This window comes from Musa acuminata, chromosome BXJ1-4 (assembly GCF_036884655.1).
Source record: "Musa acuminata AAA Group cultivar baxijiao chromosome BXJ1-4, Cavendish_Baxijiao_AAA, whole genome shotgun sequence".
NCBI classification, from domain to species: Eukaryota; Viridiplantae; Streptophyta; class Magnoliopsida; order Zingiberales; family Musaceae; genus Musa; species Musa acuminata.
Window position 1 is genome coordinate 41,201,637 of NC_088330.1, and position 21,077 is coordinate 41,222,713.

The window sequence follows — 21,077 nt, forward strand, 5'->3', positions numbered from 1 at the left end:
ATACCACATTTGCGGGTGACCGCGTGATATCATCCATCGTGTACAGAATATACATCGTATCGTAAGGTGGTTGGTACACGTGGATTACGTAATGGTGAGGTCATCATTCCACGACGAATGTAGCGGGTCGGGTTTGGAACCTAATCTTGATCGCAACAAAGCTCACATGTGATTTCTTTAATTGTCGCGAAAGCTTCGTAATCGAAGGGCTCGAGGCGTTTAGTGAAGCATGATGATGGTAGAAAAATGATCGCTGGCGTGATAACTTTTAGGGTTCCCAAAGTGGAGAGAGTAATGCACGTATTTATTACTTGGGGATGTTTTGTTGCCTCTCGTGTAACCATTAATCCGTTCGCAAAAGCAATCATGGTTGCGTGCAGGTTACCTACTCTATGTATGACCGACCATGTTTCTGCTTGCTTGCAGTTGTTTGGTGACTTCAATTCATTAAACGGGTTAGTAAGTATATGTAGTATTTTTATCAGGTTTATGCGGGTTAATAATAAATTATCTTTTTTTATAATTATTTTATATTTAATATTTTCGATTTTTTAAATTATATTTTTTATATTTATAAAAAAAATAAAAATATTTAACTTTATTACTCCTCGTATAGTTGATTTTATTAATAAAAATATCACGTATATTGATATGTGTAAAAAATAAAATTAAAAAAAAATAATTTCATTATTCTCATCGATATTAATTATCTCTTGTGAAACTTATATGAAACTGTTTTTTTATTTCATCCTTTCTTTCGACTTCAACGGAGATAACGAGACATAATGATAATAAAGATTCTTTTTACTTAGCGTTTCATTTCATTTCCTAACAAAATATTCAAAGATAAAAAAGAAAAAGCGAAACAATTGAATAATACTGTATCATTCCGTTTCCCAATAAAACTATATCTCTTGATTTTTTATATTATAATTTTATTTTAGTATATTTTTAAGTATATAAGGGTATCTGTATAATTTTTTTAAGTAAAATGACGAAGAAAATTGAGGTTAAATATTTTACTTTCATAAATATAAAAAATTTTAATATAATTTTTAAAAATATAAAGATTGAGATATTAAAAATAATTAATTATATAAGATAACATATAATTAACCAATTTGTACGAGTAAGTTCATTTCCAAAGCACCAAGAGACGAGAACAAAGCTGATGCCCCCCTTCCCCATGTAAAAAGTCCTCTATAAATGCTAGAGGAGGAATTGCATCGTCTCTCAAGAACATCTGTTGGTGGTCCTCTCTCTCTCTTCTTTAATAATTGTTGCCAGACTGTACATAAATATATATATGTATATATTTTGGGTTTGAGATAGCTACGCTTCACAGGAAAGCCTGACTTCGCCAAATCTATGGGCTTTGGAAGTATATGAATGGATTTATTGACGATGAAGAATCTGAAGGTCATTCGAGTGGCAACCTTCTTGAGTGAGAGAGAGAGAGAGAAGATGCGTGCATCTGATGAGGACCCATTTCTTGAGGAATACTCCCCGTCCGAGCGTGCATATCCACCTGCTGCTTTCTTTCTTCTTGCTGGTCTTATGCCGGCAGCTCCAGCACAATACGTATAATATATCAAGGTTTCTATTCTTTTTTGAGAGAGATTATGTATATTATACGTCCTGGAATACAGGCGGAGATCCGCCTACACGAAATCAAACATGATTGCCTTCTAAGCAAGCATCATCAATCATGCAATCTAACACTAAGATCTCGCTCTCTCTCTCTCTCTAGCTGCTGTCTCTTTTCTATGGGCTGATAAAGAACCAGTGTGTTCTCAGGAACAGAAGCTTTCTGCCATGTAACACGGCGCAAGCGAAGGCAGGGCTGAAGAGTCGACTGCCAGTAGAAGAAATCGCAAAGAGTTGATATCTTAGTGCGTTCTGTCATGGACCCCTCTCTGCATCCCTCGGACTTCGTCATCACCTATCTCCCGTTTCCCTATGTCTCCAATTCGTTCTCCCACGCTATGGTCGGTAATGGTGCCCGTCTCAGCTCGTAAATTTGTATCTTTGCGTTTAATGCTGCGGGAGAGAAGAGATGATGCTGTGTATGATTCATACGAGACTGAGATTGCATGCTAAAGACTCACTAGAACATCATACAGAACTCCTTTAATTAATTTATTGCTGTAGTTCGTAAGTAGTGAAGCAAATCAGCTCTGGAACTGGGCGTCTCCCCTGGCCTCGGTCTGTGCAAGAGTGGCAGCTTCTACGGCCACAGACGTGTGGCCATCTCACGGCTCCGCCGGTTGCGCCGGAGAGGGACGGCACTCGGCCCGGCAGGTGGGGCAGGAGGAGCGGCCGACGAGCCACGCCTCGACGCACAGGGCGTGGAACCCGTGGCTGCAGGCCGGCAGTACGCGGACGCGCTCGCCCTCCGCCAGCTCCGCGAGACAGATGGCGCACTCCGGGGCGCCCGCCACCGCGGTCGCCCCGGCGGAGAACACCACGGACCCCGGCAGCTGCGGCGGAGCCGTCCCCGCCCGGGGCTTGTCCCCGCCGGCGGACGGCCGAGGGAGGCGGCGGCGCAGGCGACGGAGGAGGAGGCGGAAGACGGCGTGGAGGGCGAAGGCAAGCGCCGTGGCGCACACGAGCACGACGAGGACGGTGGCCATGTTGGCGTCGAAGTCCTTGGCGCTGGAGTACGGGCCCCACTTGTTAGAAGAAGGAGAAGGCGGCGGCGGCGGCGGCGGGGGAGCAGGAGAGAGAGCCGCGGTGGTGTTCTTTTGCGTCGGAGAAGGCATGGTGCGTTCGAGGGTGGCAGTGGAGAGGAGGATGAGCCGGTGACTGAAGGCACTTGATTTGGGGGCGAAGGATCCGATTTATAGGATGAGGACATGTATCATTTTCCTTGGCCGTGCAAGGTGTAGTCCTTGGAGCAGTCCTCGGGCCATTCCAGTGCTGTAAGCCATGTCAGGCGTCAGGAAGTGTTACTCCAAACGTAATTACTTTGTGACTGATGCACAGCCTTCACGGTTCTTTTTGTGGTTGTCACGGTGGCTGGGCCTCTAGCTTTGAAGTCACTCCATCAGTGACCGAACGCCATGGCTGCAAAGCTTGTCGGGTCGTTGGTTTGGCAAGATCTAATGCCTCGCAACCTACGAGCCACAAGATGGACCAGTCTCATCATAGTGCAAGCAAAACACCATCAAAACTAAAGGCTCTCTCTGATGTATAATTCTCACTGCGCTCAAAGAAAGCAAAAAGGAACACCAAAAGTGGCGCCTCCTCACTGTTCCTGGGACTATGTGCAAGAAAACGCCAAGCACAAGTGTCACTAAGCAAAGCAGGAGCCCGGTGGGAGGAGGGCCAAAAGAGAGATGGCAGCAAGCTTATCCTGAGCTCGCCTTTGCAGTTCGCACATGGGATCACGTACAACTTCTCGTTCTAGGAGGGCCCTGCGGCGTCTGATGCGTGCATGTCACTTTGTTTCTTTGTCCTCTGTTTCCCCCATCTTTATTCCTGGTGGCCCTCCGCAGTTGCCAGTTTGGTTTCGACTTTTGTCTACAGCGGCACAGCAGAGCCCATAGGAAGAGATAGCCTTGGAGTGATCACGGGTGAGTCATCGGGCCGAATCACCGTCGCAAAAGCCGTTGAAGCAACACAGTCGCTATTCGAGCTGCTCCGATGGCGGCAGTGGCGTTACATGCACAGGTCTTGGAAGGAAGCTGTGAGCGGAGCAGATCACGAGACTCGTTACTGTGGAAGATGGATGGTTAGGATCTGCCGATGTCCCAGATCATGAACATTGATCATATTATTTGTCCTTTTTCAGTGGTATCTGATGAAGGATGATCTCATAATTGGATTGACGAATATGTTCGTGTAGTGAATGAAATATTTCTTACAATAAGCTTGAAATTATCTATTTCGAACACATTCAATCCCCAAATACGTACAGTCCAACAAATTTCATTATCTTCATCCATATATCAAAAGCCTAATCACTCATCTATTTATCATCACCGGTCATTAAGCTCCAAAACAGCATGCAAAGTGAAGAAGGCGGAGGGGGAGGTGGTGGTGATGGACTGCAGCGCTGCCCCTCTCGCGGTCGATGACGTCGTTCACGTGGCGGAAGTGATCAACGCCGCAGGGGATGGAGATGGCCCCTGGCTGGCTGAACCCATACTCCGCCTTCGCCTCCTCCAGGAACTCCGCGAAGAGGGGGTGGCTGAGGTGCGCCACCGGCACCACGACCCGCCGCTGCTCCTCCCCTTCCTGCCCCACCCTGACCGCCATGCACCCCTTGGGCGGCAAACCCGCGGCCGCCCGCTCCTTCCTCTCGCGGTGCCCCATGTGCGGCATGCGGAGCTGGAAGAAGCCGGCCAGCGAGCGACGACAGCGATGGCTCTCGATCTTCTCGTTGTTATTAGTGTTATCTCCCGCTTCTTCTCGTCCACGCTGCATGCGAAGACCGGGCAACCCGGCAGCAAGAGGAGCTACAGAGGGGAGACGGGGGACGCAAGCTAGAGAGAGAAGGGCCAGCGATCGGAGCTGGAGATGGCGAGGCGGAAGAGGGTGAGAGAGGAGTCACGGAGAGAATTGGGAACGTTGGACATCACCAACTATATAAACGTAAAGCCTACTCAAACACGACGATCCGCTGATGCTGCTGAAGATTTCTGAGCAGGAAATGAAGAAGAAGGCTAAGGGGATTTATGGAGAGAGTTCTTCTGACTCAGGATTAGGTGGAAGAGAGAGTTAGCACCGGGACAGGATGCGACCGCCTCGGCGGAAGTCAATGTCCGTTTCTTCCGCGTCTCCATCTCCGACCTCGACACCTGTGTTCAGGCGGCGGTACTTCAAACCTATTGGGAAGACAGGGGATGCCAACAATAATACATGGCGAACGCAGGGAAGGTATTCTGAAGCACGTGCGGTGAGGTCAGCGCGTTGACCTGGCGGACGAGGAGAGGCAGCATTGGGAAGATAGCAGGATATTTCGATCGCGTGTGGGTGCACTCTGGTAGAATTCGCCTCAAGTACTTGTTTATGACGTCTCAACGCTTGCCAAGTCAAAGAGGATTTGTATTTGCAACGATGAACAGGAGAAGAACGTTGAATCAAAGGAGATGCAGTGATCTTAATGAGAAACTCGTTACATATCCTGCAGTGTGCAGTCAATAGTGCAGGCCGGTTTACGTGCCCAAAAGTATTTGTGTACACACTCTTATTTTGCTTCCTTTTTTTTTCTATTTTAATTACATATAATTATTTATAAAATATTTTTTTAATTAAATATCATGTATTGTTATTAATTGGTACGCTAACTCATAGCCAATCAAGACCTTATTTCATGCATGTTTATGCATGATATTGAAAAAAATTAAGTCATCTGTGTTGTCGAATCTCGTAAAATTATGTTCGCATGTGCTTAACTAAGTTATTTCGATGCTTAAATTAATTAAAAAATATATATATCTCAATAATGTTGAGATTGTTAGAGCTGAATGCTCAAAGATTGTATAAATATTATGAGTGAAAAAAATATATTTAAGAGATTTTTTTATAATATGACTTTTATATCAATTATATCTACTATTTGATATCGATGTGTCGATCATATAATATTATAATATCAATCACATGATATCGGTATATCGAGTATGTTATTATTTTTCAATCACTATATTACTTCTTTGACCACCAAATATATCTAATAATTCTACGTATAATTTTTCATTATGATATAAAAGGTGATCACAAAACTTACAACATCCATCTTCATTTTAATACATGACTAATCCTACTTGTCATACACTATTTACAATTAAAATATTAGAAATTTTTGCAGTTAATACAAATGCATAATGGTTCCATTCACATAGAAACGACAAGGTATAATTAATATGGTCCAATGTCATATTGCCACCAAATGGCGTTCATATCAAAGAATTACACGTTGAACAGACCAAGCCATCAGTTTGTCTTCGACACCATTCACATAGCCACTATCTGTAATTTATAACGTTAAGCGAAGACTTCATGCTTTGATCTAATCTTATACAAATCTATATCATGATAATTATTTCCCTAATCTCAAAGTTCGATGGACACAGATCATACTGCAACCTGGGAACTGTGTAACAGCACTCCGTCCAAATAGGGGAACAGATAAACATATCAAGATGGGAAGGAAGAATTGGAAGGTGCTCCGCTGGCTTTCCAATGCCGGATATCCTCGGCCTGCCTCGCCAATGGAGCAGTAGGAGTTGGAGAGAGAGAGAGAGAGAGAGAGAGAGAGAGAGAGAGGGAGGGGGTAATTAATTCATGCATTGACTCATTCCATATCTGGCTGTGATGCTGCGTTTCCAATGCATGCACTACGCTGCAACCCATCCACCCGTCGATTAGAGCAAGGGGGAAGCGATACAAAGAACAAAGGGAACAAGCCAACCTCTCACCTTCCTCTCTCCTCCCCCATTTGTTTCCCCCTCTCCCTTCTTCTGCTTCATGGGAGTGCAGGTGCACTTCTCTTGGCGCTGACAGAGAAAATGAGACCCGCGACGGCCTCCCTCTCGCTGCTGCTGCTGCTGTTGCTGTTCTGCGGCGCAGGTCTGCTCTAACTCTGCGGCCTTTTAGATTGGTGGATTCTGTTCTCACGCAGCGCCGATGTGTTGTTGTTTAGATGCTTACGATCCGATGGACCCCGACGGCAACATCACGATCAAGTGGGATTTCATGACCAACTCCGGGGACATGTACATGGTAAGACGATGCTGCCATCATCACCCTTCTTTTACCGCTCTTCTTCTTGTCGATGTGGACGACTGCCTGTAGTTCTAATTCGATTCGTCTTGCGCTTGTTCCAAAAGTCCTCTTCCTGCTCTGTTCTTGCTGCAGCCCCCATCCCGATCAATCTTATGCTGTCATCAATATAGGTTCCTGTAGAGTTTGGCAGATGATGCATACACGGAATTCTTAACAGGGTTTAGGTTGACGTTCCATCTCCGTGCGTTCCTCCTGTGTCAGCTTCGACATGAAACTGACGAGCCTGTTTCATCTTTGACCTGAGTCTCTGTCGTATGTCAGAACACATATACTAATCGTGAAGATGTTACCAAAGACAAGTGCAAGCGTATCAATAAGCTATACTATTCTTGACAGTCTTCACTCCCATGAATGTTTGATCATCCCTCCTATTGGGCATTCAATAACATGGAAATGCGAGTATATGTTCACTCGATTCACGAACACTTAGGTGAAGAAAAGTGAAGTGAGAATTGGCAGATGTCTTATCTCAAAGCCTAATGCCCCTATTATAGTTAAACAACACATCCAACAATGAGCATGACTTCTTTGAGCACTTGGTGGTCTTTCCATTGTTCTTTGTACAGATATTTGAGTCACAAACAACTTGTATTGCATTTATCTTTGCCCCAATTTTCTACTCTCAGATGGTTATTTGAAGAGGAAGTATCAATGCCACTGTTTGTTCTATTGTGAATTTTCTTGGGGCCATTTCCTTTGCAACTCTTCTTACATTAGCTGATTCACTGTCTTGCATTTCCTGTTCATTCACATCAAACTAAGAACTTCAATTCAATTGAGCTTCTCAAGCACATTACCGAATGTTACCATCCCCTTCATCTTGCTCTTCCTCTGATGTTGCAGGTTTCGGTAAGCATATATAATTACCAGCTGTATCGGCACATCGAGAGACCTGGTTGGAGATTAGGTTGGACATGGCCTAATGATGAAGTGATTTGGGATATGCGGGGAGCCGAAACTACCAATCAAGGAAACTGCTCCAAGTTCAAGGGTGACAACATCCCCCATTGCTGCGAGAAGAGCCCCACCATTGTGGATTTGCTGCCAGGAACACCCTACAACATGCAAACCAAGAACTGCTGCAGGGGAGGTGTGTTGTCTTCTCTCGCCCAGGACCGAACACTGGCCATGGCCTCCTTCCAGATGTCCATGGAGTCTGCTAACATCAGCAGTCCCGCCACCGGGAAGCCATCAAACTTCACCCTCGGGATACCTGGTTATACTTGCAGCAATGCCACGGTTGTGGCACCCAGCAAGTTCCAGTTCGACAAGCAACGTACCACCCAAGCACTGAGTGAGTCCGGAGCATGTCTATTTCAGTTCTCTCTCCATCTGATCTGTCCAGAGAACATTTATTCGAAGGTTTTTCTACTGTTTCTGATGGAGAAACGACTTTGCAGTGACATGGGAAATCACCTGTTCCTTCTCCAAATTCAGGGAATCTGAAACGCCCAGCTGCTGCGTTTCTTTGTCGACGTTCTACAACAGTACCATAGTCTCATGCCCTCGTTGTAGCTGTGGGTGCCAAGGAGAACCGACATTACCCACTTGCTCGAGGCAAGCTTCTCCCTTCCCTCCATGAATCTTCTCTGAAACACATCACCTGTGTTCACGATGTTGCAGGGATGGCGAGAAATCGAATTTTCTGCAGTTGCCAAACGGCGATGGTGGCTCGACGACAAGCCCGGCTGTCTTGTGCACGCCGCACATGTGCCCCATTCGCGTGCACTGGCACGTGAAGGAGAGCTACAGAGAGTACTGGCGAGTGAAGGTGACGATCACCAACTTCAACATGTACAGCAACTACAGCGACTGGAATTTGGTGATACAGCATCCCAACTTTCGGAGCATACTACAAATCTTCAGCTTCAACTACCTGCCTCTCGTCCAGTATGGCGAGATCAGTGAGTGCTCACCCTTGAGGAGCTCCATTGCTGCATGGAGGTGCAGTTGATCACCTGACGTTCTCCTTTTGCAGATGATACCGCGATGTTTTGGGGCATCAAACATTACAATGACATGTTGATTCAGTGCGGCGAGAACGGGAATGTGCAGACCGAGATGCTGCTGCACAAAGACGCTGCAGACTTTACCTTCGGTGGAGGCTGGGCTTTCCCGAGGAGGCTATCGTTCAATGGACATGATTGTGTCATGCCGCCGCCGGATTCGTACCCGACGCTGCCCAACGGAAGCTCCACGTTGTCCTCTCTGGTTCATTGTGTCTCCCTGGTTCTCTCGTCGTTCTTGTTGTCTGTAGTCTTGCTGCTCTTGTAATCCCATTTGAATGGTTTTGGACTGCAGTAATGGAATTCTCATGTGAAGTTTAGAGATTGCAACGTTGATTCAAAGGATTTTGTTTACAGAAGAAAAGTATTTGAAGCTACTAATCCAGAGATGGCTGTCTTAGTTCCTCATCAGCTCTGCTCTTGGATGGTCAGATCTGATGAGGTCATTTATGCATATTGATGACACAAAGAAGCCGAGAAAGCTCGAAAGCAAAATGTTGGGTATGCATCATAATTCAACAAAAGAAACGCATCATAAAGCGCCACGTTTTCACGAATGAACGGATATTAGTGCGCTTTCCCATGTTCGTGCCTAACAGCCGATCCGAAGGGTCGCAAACGTAGAATGACAGAAGACCGTCGGATTAGAAATATTGACATCTTAAAGCGGCGTGTCTCGTATCCAACGGTGTAAAGCTTTCTTACCTTCGTATTGTTCCCTACCGGTAAGAAGGCGTGGTTCTTTCAACATGGGCGGCGGAGACCGATCGTGAGACGACCTCTTCTTCTTCTCTCCTTTCTTCCGTCGGATGCCGCTTTCTCAGGTACGAAAGCTCTCTAGTCCTCGATTTCTAAGCCTTTGCTTCTAATCTTCTCAACGGATCCGTTCCTTGCGCCGAAAGCGTGGATCTGTTGGATCTCTGCTAGTCGTAGAGTAGATTGATCGACGAATCCAAGATCCCTTCGAAAGAAAGTAGAAATTTTAGGGTTTTTTGGGGATCCATTTATTTTCTGCCTATAAAGGCACCGGTTTGATCGTTAGGCACTTCTCTCAGCGTTGATGGAGGAGTTTCCGATCTGATATTTGGGCATTCCTTGATGCCTCTATCATCGACTTCTGTTCAGCTAATTATCTAGTTCTTGAGCTAAAATTTTGTCAGGGTAATGGAAAGCTCGTTTTCCCTTTGGGATTTACGCTAATTTATCTGTCACCAAGCCTATTTATTGTGAGTCGTATTTCTTTCTTCTTCTTCTTGTTGCTGCTGCTAACATTGATGTGGTTATATGACTAATTTTGTTTACTAGCGCATGCATATTTAGGTTTAGGCATTTGTGGAATTGAATTCATTAGATTTATCATAATGTACGTGGTTGTTCTTCAATCCCGTAGTGTATTAGTTATACATGATCTAGCAACCTGCCTTGACACATGCTGATTGTACTGACACAATTGGATCTTCAAGCGTTGCCTGACTTGGAGCAGGTAAATGATTTGGGGGTTTCAATCGCTGGCTTGGCTAGGGTTTTTCATTTTGTTCAATTGTAACTAGGTTGTAGCGCTATATTTGAGGTTGCAAACAAGGCGGTAAAATGTGAGGCATCCAGAAACTCCATATGCTCATGGAGTTGTCCTGACAACCAGTGAAGGTGCTACGAGAATTTTATCATAGTTGATTCATGGAGATAGTGTGATAATTTTATTTTCGATAAATAGAGTATATGATAAGAAAATTTGGTTAGTCTTCAGACATGGTAATATGATCTTTCTCTCATCCATGCCACTCCCATTAGCTCCAGATTTTCAAATTTCAGATATTGAGGTTTTAAAAATTTACAGTCCATCCTAATCCAGATCGATTATATGGATCAAGATTAGTAGTTCCCTATATAACTCTTCATCCAAGTTTTGGTTATATCCAGGACAAACAGTTTTGGCTGAAAACCATTGGTACAGATTGACTTAAAACCACTGAAGCTATCAAAACACCAAAATAAATCCTGATAAAAAAAATTCACCAAGATATTTATCATTTAATGACTTCTTTTTATTGAAGACCATCAGATCAAGCAAATAGGCCAATACCATTAAACTGGACATCTGAAACCTGCAAAGGCACCATAATTATTCAAACTCTCACCATATGAACTTTTATATCTTGGTATCTTCCTATCTTTTCATATGCTCACTAAATTCTCGAGAGGGTCCTCATATTAACTACTATCGGCATTTTTGTAGCGGTAGATGATACATGATCTAAGGGTTACTAGTAGAGTTGCTTCAAGCCTTCATACTTGGTTTTAGAATTATACATAAGGCAGCCAAAGATCTGAATTGTTGAACGCATTGGTGTAGGATCAATGTTGTTGGAGGCTCATATTGACTAATAGCATTTAGAAATTCAGGTGCTGATCAATCTTATAACATCTTGGTTAGTCCTACATCGGAAGTGGGTAAGACTAAGATTGACTTATAGTGGTCCAATTAGTGTGCTACTATCAACTTCAGCTTAAGTATTTTTACCAATGGTTTAGGTCAAACAAAGTTGATGGGCCGGTTAGCCTATCAGGCCCGAGGCATGATATTTAGTATCAGATTCGACCTAGTATTTTGGTATGGTGAGGGGGCTCGAGTAGGAAATGTCTACTCGTGGATGGAGTCAGAGGACTCATCACGGTATGGAGTCATCATTGGGCTACGTCTCACATGTACTATGTTAGGGTTTGACCTGGGCTATGCTGGGTCGAGGATATCAAGCCCTTGAGTGGAAGAAATTGTAACACCCAAATTAGTCTCACATCTAAATTGGGCAAAGACTATAAGGTTGGCTTATAAGGGTTCGATGAGTGTACTATTATCAACTTTAGCTTTTTGGCTAATGGTTTAGGTCAAACGAAGTTGATGAGCCAGTTAGCTCATCAGGCCTGGATCGTGAGAAATCTAGCTTCCATAGAAGAACTCTCAGACCAATGCTTCTCTGAACTTTTTCTTTATTATGTTTGTTGGTCGTCTGGTAACATAAACATAGATTTGCAAGTCCATCAGTGCTGGTCAAGTGCACTAAGGTGCAAGGCCTATTGAGGCCCTAAACTTGTGCCTCGCCTCAACTGAGGCATACATGTCTAAGGTGTTTTCCTTGTGCATGTCATAAAAAAAGTGACCAACCAAAGGTGTGGCTGATGAAGAACATTCATTTTCTTTGTAGAGACAACACGATCAGATCTATTGCTGTACTTGTTTATTCTGTTGGCTTTTTCGAATAGTTGAAAATAAGAGAAACTAACAAAGGTACAATTCTTGCTCTTATGTTTGTTAGAAGGCATGGAACTGATCTTGCTATTTTGTTGCTTCTCTTGTCCTTTCTCTTAATATTTTTTCCTTTTTCTATTACACCACTGTTTTTTATCTGATTGGTTTGTCCTTTCTCCTGGTTTTGACTTCTGATTTTAATTGTCATATTTGCTTATGTTAGCTATCCTGAAGAACAGAGTATATTTCAGCTAGAAGTTCAACAAACATGAGTCGACCACATGATGGACAGCGGACCTTCTTTCCATTTGGAAATCCTTTTCGTATTATCCTCCCCAAGGGATCTTATTTGTCGCTGAAGCTTCGTGAATTACAGTTTTCTTTTGAGAAAAACTTGGCAGATAAATTGAAAAAGCTCAAGCCTAAGGATAATGCAGATGTCCTTACTCTATCCTGGATGAGGCTTGCTATCGAGTTCTTATCAGAAGCTTATAATAGCTTAAAAACTTTAATTAATGAGCTTCAGTTACCTGTTTCTGACTGGGATGAGAAGTGGATTGACACATACTTGGACAGCAGTGTGAAGTTGCTTGATATTTGCATTGCGTTAAGCTCTGAGCTATCCCGATTAAATCAAGGTCAAATTCTGCTTCAGTATGTGGTACGTCTTATGGACGTCTCCACCAGTCATCCTTCACCTGAACAACTCAAAAAATCTCATTTGCATCTTCATGAATGGATCGAACGTATCAACTCCAAGAGTTTCAAACTGGAAAGCTGTCCTGTTATTGAAAGTCTTCGAGGAACTCTTGGTTTACCAAAGGTCAAAAGCTCCAAAGGAAAGGTATTGATGAGAGCCTTGTATGGAGTTAAGGTCATGACTGTATTCATTTGTGGTGTCGTTTCAGTGATGCTGTCTGGTTGCTCAAAACCACTGATCGACTTGCACATTTCTTCTGAGGACTTCTTTTGGTTTGAGGCCTTCAGAGACTTGCAAGCTGCTGCAAACGAGGAAATTAGGAGACGGTTTGACAGTGGGAAGGTGGTGATATTCAAAGAGATAGCGGCAGTTGAAGCATGTGCTTCAGGGTTATGCAATTTGACTATCAGCAACTGTTGTCAGAAAGAACCCGTGCAAGATGGCATTGGCATTAATCATGAAGAGGAAATGATTGCACCAAGGAAGAGCACCGACTTAGAAAGGCAAATGTTGCAGGAGTATGCTATCAATTTGGTCAACGGGGCCAACAGCCTTGGCCATGAGCTAGATTCTGTTTCAAAACAAGTCAATGACTTTTTCGAAATCGTTTTAATGGGTCGTGATGCTTTGCTTTGTAATCTTAGAATGTCTGCTGTAACACAACAGTAGTATCAGTGACATTAGATCATGGTGTCATCAGGTTGTTCCATGAATCGTTGGTGTCTTGTTGGATATGGGCCAGGAAAGTTCCTAAATGTTGATAATGAGCTAGAGAGAGCCTGCAACATAAGCTTGTTGTACCTTAATCATGCTACATTAGTTGTATGGTATATGTGTCTGCCTTTCATACTATTTGATAGCGCCAATGAGTCCAGCAGCAATGAAAAATGGTGCATGTTCAGTTGCTAGTTCTTTTAACATCATGGGAATTGTTCTTTCTTTAAACTAATATTTAATGATGTTGTTACCAGATATGGCCATTCTGTAAATGTCAACTTCCGTCATCTCTTAGAATTATCATGTATACATTTTTTGTTTACTCTTAAAGATATTACCATTACGAGATGAGTAAGGTTTTCTGTCAGTATTAGCAGTCTAAAGGCTTAAAATATAGTTGGAAGGATATTCTAGTTTAGTTCTTCCTGATGTGATCATATTATTTCTGATATCTCATATTTCTGAGCTTTTTCTTCAGCATATTGTCAAGTCTGGCAGCCTAGGATGGATTGAGGTATCAGGGCACCGTCTCTGGGCTTTGCTGATACAAGGATGCTCCGAGTCACCATGAACAGGTATGCTGAATGAACTGGACTACCATTTTGCTGCTTCTTGCTAAACACTTGTTTGGAAGTTGTTCGAGCGATGTCTTAAATAAATCTTTTTACTTGATCACAGGTCCCCATCAAAGCAGGCCATCTGACTACTTTATAGGTGCTCCAGCTTTCCATCAAAACCCGTGAAATCCTATTGAACCAGGACTAAGTTACATCAGGTAAAACTGAAATCAAGTAATAGTCATTCATGCCTTTTTATCAGACTATTGGCGCCAGAAAAGTTCCAAGCATATCCTACTTCAAGCAGGATAATGTTTCGTTATCTTCTCATTTCAACTGCTACAAGATTCGTTTCTTCGTTTCTTAATTATGTTCATCGGTTCTGTTTTCATTGATTACATAATGAAAATGTGTAAAATGACCGAATTATTCCTACTGTTTAGGCAATGTCGATGGTCTTCTTCGCCACCATTTCCCAGAACTTGGCATGTGGAGGAATGACTCGAGGACAACAACAGGTATGCTTTCTCCTACTACTCATCATTAGAGGTTGTGTGCTGTCTGTCAGGCCCAGTCGTCGTCCTCCCTCACATGTTCGCCACACGCATTATTAGCCTTCCTTCTCATTACCCCCTGTGTCTCATAATACCTCAATCAAGATAGCTTCACAAGGTGGAAAGCCCGGTGTTTTAAGTTGGAAAGAGACCCTTCTCTGTGTTCCAGCTGTTCTTCGCAGCTGGAAAGCAGGAAGACTGCATGTACTCTGAGCCTACCTGTAAACGGTGGTGGTCCTCTGAGTCATCATTCAACTTGTTCCTTGATCCACCATCCAGTAAGACCAAGAAACTTTTAGAATTACATGGTCATCTTGTATGGTTCACATAGTGATATTTTATGATGTTTGCAACGTTTTCCTCGAGAGTTCTCATCATCATCTTACCATGGTAAATACTATGGATAACTAGGAAGATTAAGACAACCAAAATCTTCCTGTCAGCTCTTTTTTTGTGATGCTGCTCTTTCTCTGGGGTATATTTTGACTTTCTTCACAGTTCACATAGGCATGTCAGAAACGTGATCAAACCTACTAAGAATGGCAGTGCACAGCCACTGGCATTAAAATACTAGTCCTCTGCTTTCCCAGTTCACCAGCACACGAGACCAGAGACATAACACCTCTCTCTCTCTCTCAATGATTCGTCTGGTAGTGAGTCGCATTCTACTTTTTGTTCTGTGATACGTAGCTTTTCTCACAACAAAAACAAGCTTTCCAAGGTACGTTGTTGCTTCCCTTCTATTAATTAGGTCCTCAAGCTGTCACTGTTCTTCCATGGACGGGAGGTTTTGGACGGCAACACCAGACATGCAATGATTTCCGGTGACTCGGTCGAATAGCATTTTTTGTGAACAGTTTTAAATGAGTTTGTATGTATGGTTTTTCTTTCAAACTATTTTATTTCTAAAGCTGCATTTCGTCTAAATGTACATATTTTTCATGAATTGTTGCAACTTCACATGCCCCAAAGATTATGATTCTTAAGTAAATGTATTTAGGTAAAAATTTATATTTGGCATCATTTTTTTAGTATTACAAAGATCATACTATTATTATTGTTGTCAGATTTCTAATTTCAAAAATGAGAAAAATAATTATCAGTTTGCTTAGGGAAAAATGAGTATAAATATCGAAAAAGACATTCTCTGGCTTCAAAGAATAAATATCCTTCTTCCTTTAGAACATTGTTTTTCTATACTTTCCAGTAGACACATCTAATCAAATTAGAATATCCTTATTATGTTGTCGAAGAAGAATGATTTGCTGTACAAATAATTTAAAGATGGTGAAATCATGGAATGTGGTGCGTTGAGTTGCATTCTCATTTGTTGATTGATTATTCGGAAGAGATTGAGAACAGAGTCAATTCACACCTCCACCAAAATGATAGAAAAAATGGTTTATTGGTAACCCTTCTTTGCTATCTTATTATCTTTTGACTTTGTGCTACGCGTGCGTATTTCCTCTCCTCCCTACGCCTTCTCTACGTGGTATATACTTTGTACGACAGAAGTCACAAATCAACGCAACTTTTTTCTTCTACTACGAATCACTCTTGCCGTTGGATTTTGATTCAACGGTTGCGATGGAAGCCGAAGCCCGCAGCATCCTGACGATCTCCGCCATCGAGGGGCGGAGGCTGGGGTTGTCCCGGACGCACATGGCTGCCACCACCGCCGCCGCCTTCGCCTCCCCGGCGTCGTACACCCCGCTCAGTCTAGCGTCCACAACCTCCGCGGCCCGACCTTCCGGGTCCCGAAGCACCGGGCCGAGCTCCGCCGTCAGCCGCCGCTCTCGCTCCGCGTCGAACGCCTCTGCTCCGGTGAGCAGCTCCAGCAGCAGCACCCCGAAGCTGTACACGTCGCTCTTCTTGGAGACCATTCCGGAGCGCAGGTAGTGTGGGTCGACGTAGCCCGGCGATCCCACCACCATGGCGCGGGCGGAGCGCGGCGGCGCCACCGCTGCTGAGAAGCCCACCCGGGCCGACCCGAAGTCGCAAAGCTTCGCCTCCAGCCGTCTGTCGAGGAGGACGTTTGCAGCCTTCACGTCGCCGTGCACAACTTGCGGGTCGCACCCTTCGTGCAGGTAGTCGAGCGCTTGCGCCACCTGGTACGCGATTGCCATCCGCCGCGCCCACGGCAGCACCTCCCCGCCGCCGTGGAGCTTCTCGTGGAGGCTGCCGTTGGGTGCGTACTCGAACACCAAAACGCCTTCTTCTTCTGCCATTGATGACCAAATCGAAAATTAAGAAAGATGTTGAAGGCGGTCTGTCCGTAAGAGAGAGAGAGAGAGAGACGAACCGCCGTCGTCGCAGTAGCCGAGGAGGCGGACGATGTGGGGGTGGCGGAGGCGGAGGAGTACGTCGAGCTCCTGGCGGAAGGCGCGGTGGAGGCGCTCGCTCGGGCGGTGGAGCTTAAGGGCAGCGAGAGAGGAGTCCGGGAGGCGGGCAAGGTAGACGGTGCTGCACCCGCCCTCACCGACCACCGCGGCGGTGGCGAACTTCCCGGCGAACGACTCGATCTCCGCGCACCCGAACCGCCGGGCCGGCACCCCCTTCTCCTCCTCCGCCTCCTTCTCAGCGTCGGGGCTGTCGGCAACGCGAGCCTGGGCCGGGCCGAGCTCCAAGTCGTCCGCGTTGCCGCACCAGCAGCAGAGCGGTATCCTGTACCTGCGGAACATCGTAACGTGGGCAACAGAGCTAAGAAGACGCTGGCGGCAGAGGTGAGGCTTATGAGCAAGGCAAGATGAGGAGACCGAGTAATGGAGGAAGGGAGAGTGCCATGGGAGTATTTATATACACCCACCTAATTCATTCACCCAAGCAATTAATGGCTGGTGAGGAAGGGGGAAGGAACGAGTCTAATTGAATCTAGACCGAGTGGGGTAATTATATGGTAGTGGAGTCTTAGATCAGAAGAGGATGTGAGATGGGGACTGATGTGATCATATATTATTTCTTTTTGTGTGAAAGAAAGGTCAAGTATTTTTAGCTTTGTGTTATAGAATAGCATGCACAGTCTTTAGCAATGGAAAACAAAATAAGCAACAATAAGATTTATCTACAAGTATCATTAAGCAAAACTTTGTCACAACTAAACAGTCTTTAGCAACCATAGAACAGTAATCTAAAACATTTCAGCTTTTAGTGACCAATAATAAATAGTTCTTAGCTTTAGATCAATTTTGTTGTCTTGTTGAAACAAACAGCCCAAATAACAAGCAACCACCATTGCTAGTTCTGAGTGCATGGAAGGTGTAAACTAGCTGGATTGTAGCTCTGAGTCAAGGAAGGATATCAAGAGAGAATTTGACCTCCAGCAAACTTAGTAACACACCCTGTCTAACTTTGAACAGTCCAACCTTGTGGGTCATTTCCTATCCCAACTACTGCTGCCATTTTTAAGTTCACTGATCTGGAAAAGTGCCCTCTGGTTTGGGCTGCAGGAAGTCAGTGAGAAGCTTCTGAAACAATGAGTAGGGAGTTGACTGAACCTTCTGTCCTTTGTTTCCTGTCTGAACATAACTATGCATAATTAGGTGTAAGGAAATATATAGTACATGCTGCTATCTCTTGAGGATTCAAAGAACATAGTGTTGGATCAGACATGATCTGTTCATACAATAGAAAACCTGAGTTCTGTGGTCTTCTGCAAGCAGTTGAGTGAGCATGCATAAACCGGAAAACACTGAGAAGCTAGAATAAGGAGATGGCTAAGTGTTCTGAATTCTCAAGCATGTTAGGAGGCAAAATCTTTGTTGAGATCAGATCAAATGATGTCTGCTACCTAATTAATGTGTGGATAAGTAATATCTGCTTGAGTATCTTCATGGATTATGTTACATTGAAGTTGTCATTTGGTGCATGCATGGATGGATGAATATTTTCTTCCCTTAAAAGCTCTTTTTTTGTGCTGATTTGTGGGATTTGGTTTTACATGAAACTGCTAATGTGGTGAGACCAAAATCCATAAACAAGTTCAACTTATCATGGCTATTAATTAGCATAGTCCTGTTGTCAATACTCTTGCTATTTGTTTTGTATATCTTTAGCATGGAACTCATGTTATTTGTTTTCCTTGTGATCAAACGAATGTAGCATCTAGTCAACTATCAGTTCACAAATCCATCCCTACAGGACACCATCTACGATTAGGTGTGTTAAGCAGTCATCAAACATGGTTTGCTTCCTAGAAATAGTTCTTGAGCTTTATTAGCCACTGAGTCTTGTCACACCTTTCGGCTTGTTGCAATTATGTAAGGTTGGAATGCAGATCCAACTCGAAATTATCATTGAATTTGTGTCGGAAACCGTCCTATATCGTCCTAATTAACATGTTATTCACTTCATAAAGGATGAAGAAGGGATTTCTCCTGGGGGACCCAAAGGGAAACTATCTGGCCTAATGCATGTATCTGAATGATCTGAATAAACTACTGTGCTGAGATCTTTGGGGCCCCTTCTTTTGTTCCAGCCCATGAATTGTCATTTCTAAATCAAATACAATCAGTAAGAAAGAGGTTAGAAGCTTCACAAACAATTAGCAGGTGTTGAAACTTTTCTTCTGTGAGGAAGCAGGTGTCCAACTTAAAATGCATGTACAATAAGATCTGTATGTATTTAGACAGGAGGAACATATTCCTTCTGCTTGTGTTCAATGTATCAAGCAGAACAGTTTCCTGGCACCTGCTTGCTTCCAGTTAAGAGAACATATGGAACTCCCACTGACAGTGAGAAGCTAGAATAAGGAGATGGAATCAGTATACTGCTTGCTGGTTGGGAGTACAATAGTAACAGTTTATTCTTGATGGATGGAATTGTTTTGAGTTTTAGATGTTATGATAGGGGAAAAATCTTTCTCTAAACCAGCTGAACAAAATCTACATCCTAAGCAGTCAGTCTGCATCTGCTAATTGATTAATGATTCTAGCATTATCTGCACAGATACTCTCCATGGATCTTTGCCCGGAAGCAATTCCTAAGTTGATGTGTTTCCTTGGGAAAGTTGCTTCTTAATATGCATCTGTATTATTTGCCTTTACTATACTGCTTCACCTGTGGAACTGCCATGAAAAGCTTGTACCGAGACTTACCTTCTCAAGAAATTTGTGATATCATGTGTTTGATTAATTGCTTCATGAACCATGCAGGTATCCCGAAAGAACTGGATTGATTTGTTGAGGAGCACTGCATCTTTAGTCATGGTTTATTTTAAGTTTCTAGATTAATTATCATATTTATTTCCTCAGTAACATCAGAGTTCACTCAGTAACATCGGAGCTCCTCCCCATGGGAATTTGGTGTGACAAGTGCAGGTGGTGCCATCACCACCACCACAGGAGCCAACTCTGCAAGTGATCTGAGATAGTATCACAGACTTCTCTGGTGCAATGTCGAGCCTGGCTCATCACCTGCAATGCGAAAGAGCAATTATATCTAAGATATATTATAGATCTGATTGAATTTTGATTATTATTATCGGTCAATAAAAAGAAAATTCAATTATAGTAGGATTCTTTATGATCATTTTGATGGGAGAGGCTTTCCTAATTATCATCATAAATCTCTAGTTATATAAAAAAACATGATCTCTAGAAATGATATAGGAGATTACATATTCTCAATCTCCCTTAGTCTCTAATTAATTGCTTACAGTGATGGTGCACCTGTTGATGATATCGAAAGGTACGCATCATAAATCTAAACTATCTTTATTTAATTTTATTTTCTGACATTAAAGTTTTTCACATAATAATAATAGTAAATCACAAATTTTATAGTTGCAGAATGGAGAAGAAAGGACTGACAGCAAGAAGCAAAGCAAAGAAACAAGCTTCAAATGACTACAGAGAGCTTATTTGTTCTCTTAGGAGCTCTCAGAAGCCAGGACTTCATTTTCAAGGCCAATCCTACTGCATCTTCGGAAGTATGATCTACTTCTGCCTTTGATCTCCTCCATTTATATTTATTTCTATGTGATCTATAATACCCTTTTAATTTACTGACCTTGTTCCTATGTAGATTTCCAACAAATAGCTTCAGAATCTACATGATTGTAAATGGATCAAATCACCAGCAACTGCATCCGGTATCAGAGATCTTATCCTCTCAACACCGTCATATTTCACATCAATTATCACGGAGAGCAGTGTTCAAGCTCGACATCAGCTAAAGAAGTGTGATCGTAGGAGATACACAGGTAGTCAGGGGGAGCTGTAAGCAGATGGTTTGTCTGCATCCCTCGTCGGCATTCACAAGCCCTGGTTGTCTGACCACAACTGCGTGCGTGCAGGAGAAGCCATCAGAGATTACCATGCTACGACTCTGACCACATAGATGAGGAAAAAGGAAGTAGTCGAGGCCAGACAGGAGGATGACTCCATTGACGAAAGAAAGCTTCTTCGTCCTGTTGTAGACCATTGCAGTCGAGGAATTCTTGTATCTGCATTGCCGTCGTGTCTCTCACGATGATCCAGTCTATGTTATGATTTCTTGGGCTAATCT

At 43.5% G+C, this 21,077-nt stretch overlaps 6 protein-coding genes across 8 annotated transcripts; 3 read left to right on the plus strand and 3 right to left on the minus strand.

Moving 5' to 3' along the window:
• Positions 1 to 2,067: 2,067 nt before the first annotated feature.
• On the minus strand, positions 2,068 to 2,964 carry LOC135670913 (RING-H2 finger protein ATL74-like). Its single transcript, XM_065178684.1, has one exon. It carries the CDS (start codon positions 2,760 to 2,762, stop codon positions 2,253 to 2,255), a length of 510 nt encoding a protein of 169 aa, XP_065034756.1. The 5' UTR covers positions 2,763 to 2,964; the 3' UTR covers positions 2,068 to 2,252.
• A 1,026-nt stretch (positions 2,965 to 3,990) lies between these two features.
• Positions 3,991 to 4,317, minus strand: LOC135672222 (auxin-responsive protein SAUR32-like). Its single transcript, XM_065180676.1, has one exon. It carries the CDS (start codon positions 4,315 to 4,317, stop codon positions 3,991 to 3,993), a length of 327 nt encoding a protein of 108 aa, XP_065036748.1.
• Positions 4,318 to 6,284: 1,967 nt separating this feature from the next.
• LOC135670897 (COBRA-like protein 1) lies at positions 6,285 to 9,130 on the plus strand. Its single transcript, XM_065178683.1, has 5 exons — positions 6,285 to 6,576; positions 6,650 to 6,729; positions 7,636 to 8,086; positions 8,193 to 8,696; positions 8,771 to 9,130. Exons 1-4 carry the CDS (start codon positions 6,336 to 6,338, stop codon positions 8,372 to 8,374), a joined length of 954 nt encoding a protein of 317 aa, XP_065034755.1. The 5' UTR covers positions 6,285 to 6,335; the 3' UTR covers positions 8,375 to 8,696; positions 8,771 to 9,130.
• LOC135672223 (COBRA-like protein 7) lies at positions 8,501 to 9,066 on the plus strand. Its single transcript, XM_065180677.1, has 2 exons — positions 8,501 to 8,696; positions 8,771 to 9,066. The coding sequence occupies exons 1-2, from the start codon at positions 8,501 to 8,503 to the stop codon at positions 9,064 to 9,066; spliced, it is 492 nt and encodes a 163-aa protein (XP_065036749.1).
• Positions 9,131 to 9,475: 345 nt separating the features above from the next.
• LOC135670925 (UPF0496 protein 4-like) lies at positions 9,476 to 13,597 on the plus strand. 3 transcript variants are annotated; one of them, XM_065178694.1, is made up of 2 exons: positions 9,476 to 9,622; positions 12,269 to 13,597. In XM_065178694.1, exon 2 carries the CDS (start codon positions 12,314 to 12,316, stop codon positions 13,412 to 13,414), a length of 1,101 nt encoding a protein of 366 aa, XP_065034766.1. In that variant the 5' UTR covers positions 9,476 to 9,622; positions 12,269 to 12,313; the 3' UTR covers positions 13,415 to 13,597. The 3 variants fall into 3 exon arrangements, with proteins under 3 accessions (XP_065034766.1, XP_065034772.1, XP_065034779.1); XM_065178700.1 differs by lacking the exon at positions 9,476 to 9,622 and adding an exon at positions 9,640 to 9,959; XM_065178707.1 differs by lacking the exon at positions 9,476 to 9,622 and adding an exon at positions 9,648 to 10,024.
• Positions 13,598 to 15,883: 2,286 nt separating this feature from the next.
• LOC135670939 (salt tolerance receptor-like cytoplasmic kinase 1) lies at positions 15,884 to 17,352 on the minus strand. The gene is made up of 2 exons (XM_065178717.1): positions 16,876 to 17,352; positions 15,884 to 16,794 (listed from the first exon to the last, which is right to left on the minus strand). The coding sequence occupies exons 1-2, from the start codon at positions 17,252 to 17,254 to the stop codon at positions 16,118 to 16,120; spliced, it is 1,056 nt and encodes a 351-aa protein (XP_065034789.1). The 5' UTR covers positions 17,255 to 17,352; the 3' UTR covers positions 15,884 to 16,117.
• Between the last annotated feature and the right edge of the window lie 3,725 nt (positions 17,353 to 21,077).

What these genes read in the sequence shown, in the direction of transcription:
- LOC135670913 (XM_065178684.1), bottom strand. Translation starts at nt 2,762, where the DNA reads ATGCCTTCTCCGACGCAAAAGAACACCACCGCGGCTCTCTCTCCTGCT.
- LOC135672222 (XM_065180676.1), bottom strand. Translation starts at nt 4,317, where the DNA reads ATGGGGCACCGCGAGAGGAAGGAGCGGGCGGCCGCGGGTTTGCCGCCC.
- LOC135670897 (XM_065178683.1), top strand. Translation starts at nt 6,336, where the DNA reads ATGCATGCACTACGCTGCAACCCATCCACCCGTCGATTAGAGCAAGGG. An exon ending in ACTCCGGGGACATGTACATG is followed by an intron (nt 6,730 to 7,635) that starts GTAAGACGATGC and finishes CTGATGTTGCAG; the next exon opens with GTTTCGGTAAGCATATATAA. An exon ending in ACGTACCACCCAAGCACTGA is followed by an intron (nt 8,087 to 8,192) that starts GTGAGTCCGGAG and finishes ACGACTTTGCAG; the next exon opens with TGACATGGGAAATCACCTGT.
- LOC135672223 (XM_065180677.1), top strand. Translation starts at nt 8,501, where the DNA reads ATGTGCCCCATTCGCGTGCACTGGCACGTGAAGGAGAGCTACAGAGAG. An exon ending in CGTCCAGTATGGCGAGATCA is followed by an intron (nt 8,697 to 8,770) that starts GTGAGTGCTCAC and finishes CTCCTTTTGCAG; the next exon opens with ATGATACCGCGATGTTTTGG.
- LOC135670925 (XM_065178694.1), top strand. Translation starts at nt 12,314, where the DNA reads ATGAGTCGACCACATGATGGACAGCGGACCTTCTTTCCATTTGGAAAT.
- LOC135670939 (XM_065178717.1), bottom strand. Translation starts at nt 17,254, where the DNA reads ATGTTCCGCAGGTACAGGATACCGCTCTGCTGCTGGTGCGGCAACGCG. An exon ending in CGGCTACTGCGACGACGGCG is followed by an intron (nt 16,795 to 16,875) that starts GTTCGTCTCTCT and finishes CATCAATGGCAG; the next exon opens with AAGAAGAAGGCGTTTTGGTG.